The sequence below is a fragment of the Brienomyrus brachyistius genome, chromosome 23 (genome assembly GCF_023856365.1).
Source record: "Brienomyrus brachyistius isolate T26 chromosome 23, BBRACH_0.4, whole genome shotgun sequence".
In the NCBI taxonomy this organism is placed as follows: Eukaryota; Metazoa; Chordata; class Actinopteri; order Osteoglossiformes; family Mormyridae; genus Brienomyrus; species Brienomyrus brachyistius.
The window spans coordinates 22,301,662-22,312,039 of record NC_064555.1 but is presented as its reverse complement, the minus strand read 5'-3'; the positions used below and the strand labels follow the sequence as shown (position 1 = coordinate 22,312,039).

The following is a 10,378-nucleotide window of genomic DNA, read 5'->3' as shown; positions in this document are numbered from 1 at the left end:
CGTTCAGGGCATGCAGATGTAGCGGATCTTACGTGGCCTAGGTTCTGAAAAATCGGAAAACGCGTTGCAGCGCTTGGTTCAGTTTGGGCCATCCGGGTACCTATCCAGAGTGACGAATAACTCACGTGATTGATCAGCTGCCCGACGAAAGAGAAACAGGAGTGATGGACCGTCACGTCGACGGAGCGGGGCGTTTGTCGCCCGTGGAAGAATCGGCGGCGGAGGTGAGCACGGATAGCGGCAATGTGTCCCAGAGTACAAGCAGCTTCTCCATGCTGAGTGAGGGCCTGAGCAGCGGCTCGGTGTCACAAAGCCACAGCTTCAACGCTCCGCCGCCCCACAGCGGACAAAACGACGATCTGCTGCTGCAGCGCACAGCGCGGTGCTTCTCGGCTTACATCAGGGCGAACGCCGACGACGAGGTAGGCGTATGTTTGGATCGATCAAGCGATTATAGACAAGATCTTCGAGATGTTTTTCCGCCTGTCCTTTATGCATTACTTTAGGTTGTTATAGAACATGAACGTTATGCAAGAAGGAGCTTGGGGGTAATCTGGGGCTTATTTAAAGCGTGTGTGGGACTCACTAGAACAGGCGGTTTGAGGACTGAGGGATGACATGAAGCGCACGAAATTATTTCCCCGACAGGTCTACGGCTTTGAAAAGAGCTTGGAGGAGATGCTTACTCGGGTGGATGAGTTCGTCGGAATGCTTGACATGGTATGCCTTTATCCTGCCATCCGTTCGCATTCTTTGGATTATTCAAGCCGTTTAGTACATTTTAAGCAGGTTGTTTTTAAGGATCGCAGCACAGAATTATTGGCTGTATTATTGAAGAAATTGATTAATTGATTGATTGATTATAAAGTTTTCCGCTCCAAAACCGAATGCCACAGTGACACTGTGGGGAAACTATGACTTGTGTTACAGATGCATGGGATGTTTCAAGTTATACATTTCTCCTGTAGAGAGCTGAGTTTTGTCAGCTTTGTTTTAGTATATTTAAAGCTGAGTAACGGTTTTTTTCTGCCCTACCGTATCTATTGTCTGGAAAGCATTTTAGCAGGCAGTAAAGTGGGTTCTTGAAGTTCTCATTTTCTTCTGTTTAAGATGATCATTTGTCAAAAAATAAAGCCAGTATAATGATACTGAATGAATGGTACTGGTATGAGTAATATAAAATGTTCTTTAGATCCGAAGTGACACGTCTCAGATTGTCAACGAGAATCTACCTCAGATTCTCAGAAGATCTGAAGAAATGAGAGACATCTACAGAAAAGTTGATAAGCTAGAGGTATGTTCGCTGCTAAGGGTGAAGATCATTTTATAAAAGCTCATCAGTGCACGGAGAGCACGGTTAACTTTATTTCACAAGTGATGGTGCTTGTATTAATATGTGAAAATATGTCAAGTTGCCCATCTAGTACATCTGATTGTAGAAGATAGAGGGTCCTGATGAAAGGTCTTGCATGGCTGACAGGCTTTCGTCAGAATAGTTGGAGCCAACGTCAGTGCGATGGAGGAGCAGGTGAATCAGGCTGAGGGAGAACAGGGAAGTCTCCCTGGGGCCTTCAAGAAGATCTTCCGCACAATGAATGTCTCTGCCTTTCTAAACGTAAGCATTTCTCAAGCACAACATTGCTCAAGAAAGTGCAGTCATGTAGGTGTTAGAGGTGTCAAACTGTGGCCAGGTGGGATATCATACTAACTACTTCACTGTTTAGTTTGTTAAAACCTGATTTGTGTTTTTAATTTGACAGTACATGACTTTGCACATTAGGACTCCAATGCCTGTGATCAGAAGGTCATTGGTTCAAATCCCACAGAAGACTGAATGTCAGTGATGGGTCCTTAAGCAAGGCCTTTAAACCCAGTTACTCCTGGGACACTGACACGACTCTTGCTTTTTGACTTGTATGTTGTTTTGAACAAAAGCCTCCGCTAAGTAAACAAATATTCAAACCTGGACATCAGGTCCACTCATTCATTAGCATTTCTTGGAGGCTTTGAGGGTCAACTGAGGATGAACTGCAAGTGCTGAAGGTCGACAATAAAGATATTATTTAATGACTTGACCTATGGTGTTCCTTGCAGAAACCAGCTGGCTCTAGAAGGCCACAGAACCAACATCAGGAGGTACCGTCCGTCTTCAGAACCGATGATTATTTCCAGCCACACGTGGAGCACTGATTGAGAAGCCAGATCAATCCTCTCGCTCTGGTGAGGGGGCATCACCTCATTACGCTTCAGCCAAAGGGCAATAATACATATCCTTTGGAAGAGGGAGTGACTGTTAGTCAGGGATCTGACAAGCAATACTGTCCTGACACTCGGGCCATGGGAGTGCTGAGTCATGGAGCTTGGCGAAGGAGGGTCTCAGCTTCTCGCCTGGAATAACTGACTTCGTAGCCAAACACTATTCCGGGTCCTCTAACTCAGAGTTTGCCATGCTTGTGCGAGAAGTGCCTCCTAGTGTTTTACACCTCTAGGTTTGTAAAATCTGAATTGATGTGGTAGTGATTCATCGTTTGACCCAGATGGGCCGGAAATGAAGCGAGTGGTGTGTGGAGGAAAGGATGTCCTGACAGTATAGAAAATGGTGTTTAATTTTTTTTTTTTTTTTTTTGCCATAAGAAGAGCTATTTGAAATGGATGCCATCTAACATGTGACAGTTTTTAACATTCCTTTTTTACAATACTTTTTTTTTCTCCATAATTATTGCCATATTTTGGGATACTTTTTTTATTTGTAGTTTATATTTCTGCGGATCATCTAAACAGCGAAAGGGTGACATTAACAATTCTCCTGCTTTGATAACAGCTGTCATAATTGTGCAGCGCAAGTGTTGAGCCAGGCCTTCCAGCAGCCCCCCCCTGGCACTGTTTATCTAACCGTATCGTTAGTGTTTGACTGCTGTTTCAACCATAAACCTCCAAAGCTCAGGGCAGCTACCACAAATGTGTTTATAATCCTAGTGCAGACTTTGGACATCTGATTGAATTTCACTGAAAAACTACATGCACAAATATTTGCTAAGAACCTGACTGTGGTCAATGAGGGTATTAATTGTCAAAATTGTGGTACTTTGGCTTTGCCAGAAGTTTGTGTTTTGGCAGTAGACTTCATAATCTATGGCTCTGCTGCTTCATATAGGTGCATTCAATATGTATTAACATATGCTAAGCACCAATCAGAGCATGCCAACGTTTATAAATGTAGGATTTGACCAGCCAGGGTGATTATAATGACTGGCCTTTTTGTTTTTTTCTTTTACTGCAATATCATGTTCAGTTTATAAACAGTTTGCCCGTTTCTTAATGTATTAGTTTCTGCTCTTCTGTTCTTAACATGCCCACTACCATTATTCCTGTCTGATATAACAGTTTCCCTGAATTTCATTTTTTTTCTTCTTGCTACTTACTACTATGTTGGTAATAAAAGAATATTTTTGAGTTTTTCAGTTTCCTTCTGTTTAATGACTGCTGTTTTATACTGCACTGATAGTGCTTCAACAGTTGAAACCAGAAGTTTACATGCACTGTATAAAAAGACACACAACTGTCTGACATATAATCAGGCAAAACCTTTTCTGTTTTAGGTCAGTCACGTTTACTAAAAATCATTTCTATTTGCTGAATGTCAGAATAATGAGAGAGATTTTTTATTTTAGTTTTTTTATTACATTCTTCAAACTCAAGAGTTTGCATACACTAAGGTTACTGTGCCTTTAAACAATTTGGGAAAGCCCAGGTGATGATGTAATGGCTTTGGAAGTGTCTGATAGGTTAATTGACACCACTTGAGGTAACTGGAGGTACACCTCAAATACACTGCTTCCATCAGGGGAAAATCAAAAGAAATAAGCCAAGATATCAGGAAGAGAAGAGTGGGGCTCCACAAGACTGGTTCATCCTTGGGTACAATTTCCAGATGTCTGAAGGTGTCACACTCATCTGTGCAAACAATTATATGCAAGTATAAGCACCATGGGAATGTCCAGCTATCATTCCACTCTGGAAGGAGATGGGTTCTGTGTCCCAGAGATGAACGTGTTTTAGTGCGAAATGTGTGTATCAATCCCAGAACGAAAGTAAAAGGGCTTGTGAAGATGCTGGCTGAAGCTAGTAAGAGAGTGTCATTATCCACAGAAAAACAACCCGACATGTGCTGAAAGGAGAAGAAAAAGCCAGCACTCCAAAAGCAACGTACAAAAAAAGCCAGTTTATGGTTCGCAAATGCACACAGGGACAAAGACCTGAATCTTTGGAGACGTCCTGTGGTCTGATGAAACAAAAAATGGATCTGTTTGGCCATAATGAGTATCGTTATATTTGGAGGAAAAGGGGGGAAGCGTGCAAGCCTGAGAACACCATCCCAATTGTGAAATATGAGGGTGGCAGCATCAGGAGGAAAGAACATCTCAAGAAATCAGCCAGGAAGGTAAAGTGTCGGTGCAAATGGGTCTTCCAAATGGACAATGACTCTAAGTATACTGCAAAATTAGTTACAAAGTGGCTTAGGGAGATCTGTCTTTGGTTTCAACTGTATGTAAGGAACTCTTGTTTCTGGTTGTGTTAGGTGTGTGTAAGGGTGTTAATGCTATTAATAATTATAAACTGTGTGTAGCGTTGGAGTATGCAGAAGATTTTAGAGAAAGTATAAACCTTTTAGAAACTTCGGAGTAGCGTAAAACTTCAGGCAATTTAGCGTGACTGCTAGTAGAAACCAGTAATTTGTTGTTTGCAGATCTATAAAGATCGAAACCCAGGCAGCTGCTTGGAAGGCGGCTATGCTAACTACTACACCACACCATCAGTCAACAACAAATAATGCAAATTACTTTAAAAGTTACACTTGAGTAAGTTTAGTGTTTTGCAGTTATTTGAGTTGAAATGGAAACTTCTAGGAAGTCAAGAGGATTATCGTGGCCATGATGTGCGGGTCTCGCCCTCCATATCCGTCATAGGGCGGCCTGAGCCAATCGCTTGCTGGGAGTCCTGTCTCCTGTACCGCTATTGGCGGATACTTTTTGTTCCTGGGCAGCGCGCGGTCGACGAGTAGAAGACACTTTCATCTATAAGCTGGTTCTTCGTCTTATTCAGGATAAAATTCTCATAGTCTGATTATTCCTGCTTCTTTTTATGTGTTAGGTTAGACTCTTCTGAAGATATGGCGGAGAAACCAGTGTGGGAACAAATAGGGACGAGTTTTGTGCAGCATTACTACCTACAATTCGACACGAATCGCGCCAACCTTGCTGATATATATGTAAGAACCCATATTTTATTTATCGATCGCTATAAAGCCAAAGAGGAGTATAGTTTCTTTACCGTGAATTAATTTCAGTTGCTTTTTAGCTTCATATGTGATCCACGTGTTACCCATCACAGTGTGACCTTAATACTGATTTCTAAAACGCTTTGGGATCTGTAAACGAGCCGTTGTATTTTGTTTTCTACAGACTGATTCTTCGTGTCTGACGTGGGAAGCACAGGGATTTCAAGGCAAGGCTGCGATAATGACAAAACTCAGTGTAAGTAATCATGGATGGATTCAAATAGTTCTCTGGCGAACGTTGTATTTCTTGCGCATGCGCGAATGCGTTGAAAATACATTTCAGACATTAGTCGATGAAGATCCGCTTTTCCCTCACTTACATTAGTGTCAGTTCCAGTCAGGCTTCAGTTTGTGCCTCCCACAGTTCACTGAGTTTAGTGGTGAAACTTTTAAAATTGAAATTGCTTTATTAACAACCGATATTGAGTTAATACTAGCAGCGGATCAGACAGGGAACCCGGCAATTTAAACGACATTCTCAGTTGTATGCCAATGAAACACATACATTCCACCAGAAACAGTACACAGATGTGACATTTACTATTAGCAGAAATACGCATATTAATTTACAATATTTAAAGTGCGATGCAAAGCATGCCGGTACCTGTATAATCAGTCCTGCTGACCAACCCCGTGGCGTCTCATGTCAGCCAATCATGGACAGCGGGTGGGATCATAACAAATGAGAACTCGCCTCGTGATCCTGCGCAGGTAGCGCACTGAAATGGTGATTACTGCTGTGATTACATGTCATGCGAAGTCGTATTGCTAGAACAATGTCGATTCCATCGGAAGTACACGGCCAGCTTAAAGGCTGATTGTGTGGGAGTGTTTACCAGAGTAGGAGGGAAATGCCAAACTTATGGGAGATTCTAACCATTTTCAGAGTCTCCCATTCAAGACCATTGAACACAGCATCACAGCGCAAGACCACCAGCCTACCCCTGACAGCTGTGTCCTCAGCATGGTTGTAGGGCAGCTGAAGGTATTTTATCTACAATCTACATTTTGCTTCCTGGGTTTTCTTCATAAAGAGGGTTTCCTGAAGTATCCAATCAAACAAGTAATCAGAGTTTAGCACCCTGCATTTAACGTTTAATATTTTGATGAATGTCTTGTTGTAAAACTTGAAATATGCATGTCTTGTTTCTGTATGTAATATATGTTAATATACCATTTAGTCAGATATAGCTGCATTGCATCACATATGAATTATGTTACATTTTAGATATATAGCGACATTCAGTGTGGATACCTTTGATTAAAAATGCCAAATATCGATTTTATGATTAATCACGATCCTCGCTTTGATGCTTCAATATCGATTCACAAAATCTCAAGATCAATCTAGTTAATTTTTGCTTTCCCCCCTCCGAGATTTAAAAAATATTTTCACTGAATTTCACTTTAATCCTCTTACCATATAGGTGGCGCTACTTTCTTTTTCACCTAAAGGCAAAGGTATTGCAGTCACGGTTATGGAGGGCTGTAGTACGTGAATGCAAGCAAGTCAGGTCGGGTCAAAGTAGGGCTCTCTTCTCTCATCAGTCATACTCAGTACACTGCTAACGGAAACGCAAAATAACATTTTGTATATAAGCAGAATAAGTAAAATGAAATGAAAGCAAATGAGAAAACTGATATTATTTATGTGACCTGCTGTCAGCTATGAGTATTGTTTATCTGTTTTTTTTTTCTTCAACATGAATAACACAGGAGAAGATTTATGCAACTAATAGTCTGGAGATATATAAAGATTTTGGTATACAAGTCTTTGGCCTATCTTTAGTGGTTTTCACAATTTTGTTTCCTGTGACTGCATTTGTGAATTTGTCTTCCGTTAAGAGCTTTTTTAATGTCTGTCCAATTATGTACAGTTATTATATAGAATTTCATATCTCATTCTTATTGAATCAAATCTGATTCACAAGCTAACAATTTGATTCAATCTCAGCTGAATCAAACGCATCTGTGCCAATACCCAGCCCAGCTCGTATGAGCAGTAAGCAGGGGTGAAACTTCTGAAACTAAACTTACTAGCTGCTAACTGGGCAAGTTCTCATAATAAACATACTAGAACTGTCAGTTAATATTTTCCTTCTCAGTTACTTGACAGTATGGGCCAAATATCTGTTAGTATTACAAAGCAGGACTTGAATATCACCACAGCACAACTGCAATACAAATACGTCTTAAAAGGAGATATTCAGGTTTGATGGACTCCAGTAATGCGAGATTAGCCAATGATATGTGCCGTTTAGCATCCTGGAGTAGCCTAGCCGGTCTATCATCACTTTGACTATGATTTAGTTTTTCAATTTACATTGTATAATTTATGCATGTCAAAATTATTCCTACAAAAACAAAGGTTGGCCCTGGTTCTTAGCCACATAATCTTACATAACACGGCACATTCATATGATAATTTTTTTGTCAATGTATTGTTTTGAGTAGGACTGCATTTCACGACTGCTGTATTTTCATGACCAGTTCTTGTTCGCTTTCCTCTCCTTCCCTCGTTTGTTTTTCTCACGAACGCGCTGCACCATCTATGAGTGAGTCCAGCAATAAGAACGAGAATGATTGTGATTGTCTTGGAGAGGGCATGCAGAAACTTGAGTCTTTTTTTTATGTTGAAATGAAACCATTCATTCAGCTAGCAGGCTATCATAGTTCATGGAATGTGATGCTTGCATGTATATATTAACATTGCACAAAGTGTGCAAGCTGTTATTGCACACCGCCTGTGTGTGTGTGTGTGTGTGTGTGTGTGTGTGTGTGTGTGTGTGTGTGTGTGTGTGTGTGTGTGTGTGTGGGGAGTCTGCTTGTTCATCCTGTGCAGCCATGGCTTTTCTGCAGATCCTCTGGTTTCCTTCCACTGTCTAAAAACTTGCAACTTCACTGAGCTGGAATGCCTAAATTGACTGTATGCGTGACTGAGTGCGCAGCCTGCAATGATTGGTTGGTTTCTGCCTGTGTATGTATTGCATTGTATATTAGGTGAGTGGACATGCTTAATTTCCAACCCTGGTCTTAGGTCATTATTTCCCTGTGGATTAAATTGCATGGAACTATAATTACTGTTAAGCTTTTGTCTGCTTCATATCTTCAGGCAGATGAGGACCCTGTGATGGGCTTTCACCAGATGTTTCTGCTGAAGAATATCGACAACAAATGGGTCTGCACCAATGATGTGTTCCGGTTAGCTCTTCATAACTTTGGACAGTAGTGTCAGTTAAGCATTTTCTCCTTTATACAGTTAATTGTTCTGGCTGTTTAAAATCTCTTCTCATCTCATCGCCATTAGGCATTTCATGTCAGACCTTGGTTTTGTATCTGTTTATTATTCAGCACTTATGATTAAAACCATTATCGAGACTCTAGAAATGGGATTTTATGTGCTTGTATGTGTTGTTTGTTTCTAGAGTTTGTTGTCTTAAGTCTGCTGTTTTGAAAGCCAACTGGCTGTCTAATGGTGACTTAATGACACCATTTGCATTTTTATCAGGATGTATCCATCAGTCTTCCATGTCACTTGTTTTTAACTTTCCAAGTAGATATAATGATATTTTGCTGTCCATTTGGAGCTGAAGGCATTATAGGCTATAGCCAGCTTTTGCCTCATTAGTAGAATCATCAACAATATAGGATCCTGCAGTCAAATGTGGTGCTAACTGGCAACCGTCAGGGCTTTAATGAAGGACCTGGGGGGGGCGGGACAACAGAAAACTAAGGACAAAATAAAAAAAAAAAGATCAGTTGTTCAGAATGTGGAGTTTTCTGTGACTCCGTGAATATAAAAGTGGGATGATGAAGAAACAGGACAGAAAGAGTGTTCAATTTTGAAATGTTGTGTTGGCAAAGACATGCGTCACAAGCAAAACAAGTACATTTTGAAGTAAAAAAATACATGGATCACAGAGATGCTTCCATAAATGTACTCTTGACCAGTGCCGATGGCGTAATGTTAAGACGTACTGCACACAGTATTATGAGAGCCTCATAATATTATTTGTTAGTAAACTTAAGTGAACTGGCATGAAAAATGCTGCAAATGCTTCTCTGTCAGTTGAGTATAGGTCAATGCTTAGACCAACAGGAGATGTTGCTAGAAGGGATAACCACCATCTGAAATTCATGGTCCTGAACAATTGAAAAAAGCCAGATAAAGTGTGAGAAGAATTCAAAACCTCAAACAAAAGACACTTTCTAGAAGGATAATCACAAAAATATTGTCTCTTGCTGGATTTGTGTTTGCATGTTGAGCCACTACTGTCTGAGGGGGAAAAATTATCAAGGGCAGATGCAGTTTTTGGTAGAGTATGGATAGTTTGGTGCAGAGTGGTTTTAGGAGTTTTGTGGAGTGATAAATCTTGGTTTCAGTTAAATACATCTCAACTATAGTTAAGCTTAGAGGAAAAGCTATCATGATGTGGGGAGCTTTTTCAGCTGTGTGTACAGCAAAGTATGTATTTTCCATAATTGGAGTTATTTTTCCAAGACAATATTCCTGCCCATGCTGCAGAGACCACCCAGAAGTGGCTTTACACCAAGTCCATCAGTCTAATGTTTTGGCCTGGTCAGAGTGCAGATTCCCTCTCTCACTTTAAAACAGAAGTAGAAAGTTAAGGTTTAGAAAGTACAAATCCAGATCAAAATTTTGTTTCAAGCAAACAGTTGAGTACAGTGTCAATGTCACTCCATATATTCAGCTGGTTGGTTGAAACAAAATCTTGGTCTAGATTTGTACTCCCTGAACCTGAACTTTCCACCTCTGCATTAAATATAAACTAGCTGTGAAAGGAACGATATTAACTGCCTGCACTTTCTGTAAAAAAAAAAGTTGCCTGCAAGTTTCAAAGTCAACTTTGTCATTGTGTAATAATGTACACTAATGACAATGTAATGTATAATAATATTTGTATTGTAGTGAGAATCAAAATGACTTTGTGTTCGAAGACTGGAATTAATGTATTATTGGGTATTATCATTAATAACAAGTATATTTGATTATCTCAGGCATTTTGGATGTCACAATAT

General features: G+C 40.4%; 2 protein-coding genes across 2 annotated transcripts; both read left to right on the top strand.

Annotated features, from left to right (window-relative positions):
- Window positions 1-120: 120 nt before the first annotated feature.
- Window positions 121-3,456, top strand: bloc1s4 (biogenesis of lysosomal organelles complex-1, subunit 4, cappuccino). Its single transcript, XM_048993217.1, has 5 exons — window positions 121-422; window positions 649-720; window positions 1,193-1,294; window positions 1,481-1,615; window positions 2,095-3,456. The coding sequence occupies exons 1-5, from the start codon at window positions 165-167 to the stop codon at window positions 2,188-2,190; spliced, it is 663 nt and encodes a 220-aa protein (XP_048849174.1). The 5' UTR covers window positions 121-164; the 3' UTR covers window positions 2,191-3,456.
- Window positions 3,457-5,015: 1,559 nt separating this feature from the next.
- nutf2l (nuclear transport factor 2, like) lies at window positions 5,016-8,735 on the top strand. Its single transcript, XM_048993220.1, has 4 exons — window positions 5,016-5,269; window positions 5,463-5,534; window positions 6,225-6,323; window positions 8,451-8,735. Exons 1-4 carry the CDS (start codon window positions 5,171-5,173, stop codon window positions 8,565-8,567), a joined length of 387 nt encoding a protein of 128 aa, XP_048849177.1. The 5' UTR covers window positions 5,016-5,170; the 3' UTR covers window positions 8,568-8,735.
- Window positions 8,736-10,378: the final 1,643 nt, after the last annotated feature.

Coding starts and splice junctions, on each gene's coding strand:
- bloc1s4 (XM_048993217.1), top strand. CDS start 165: ATGGACCGTCACGTCGACGGAGCGGGGCGTTTGTCGCCCGTGGAAGAA. Junction 721..1,192: donor TCGTCGGAATGCTTGACATG/GTATGCCTTTAT, acceptor AATGTTCTTTAG/ATCCGAAGTGACACGTCTCA. Junction 1,295..1,480: donor GAAAAGTTGATAAGCTAGAG/GTATGTTCGCTG, acceptor CATGGCTGACAG/GCTTTCGTCAGAATAGTTGG.
- nutf2l (XM_048993220.1), top strand. CDS start 5,171: ATGGCGGAGAAACCAGTGTGGGAACAAATAGGGACGAGTTTTGTGCAG. Junction 5,535..6,224: donor CGATAATGACAAAACTCAGT/GTAAGTAATCAT, acceptor AACCATTTTCAG/AGTCTCCCATTCAAGACCAT. Junction 6,324..8,450: donor TGGTTGTAGGGCAGCTGAAG/GTATTTTATCTA, acceptor TCATATCTTCAG/GCAGATGAGGACCCTGTGAT.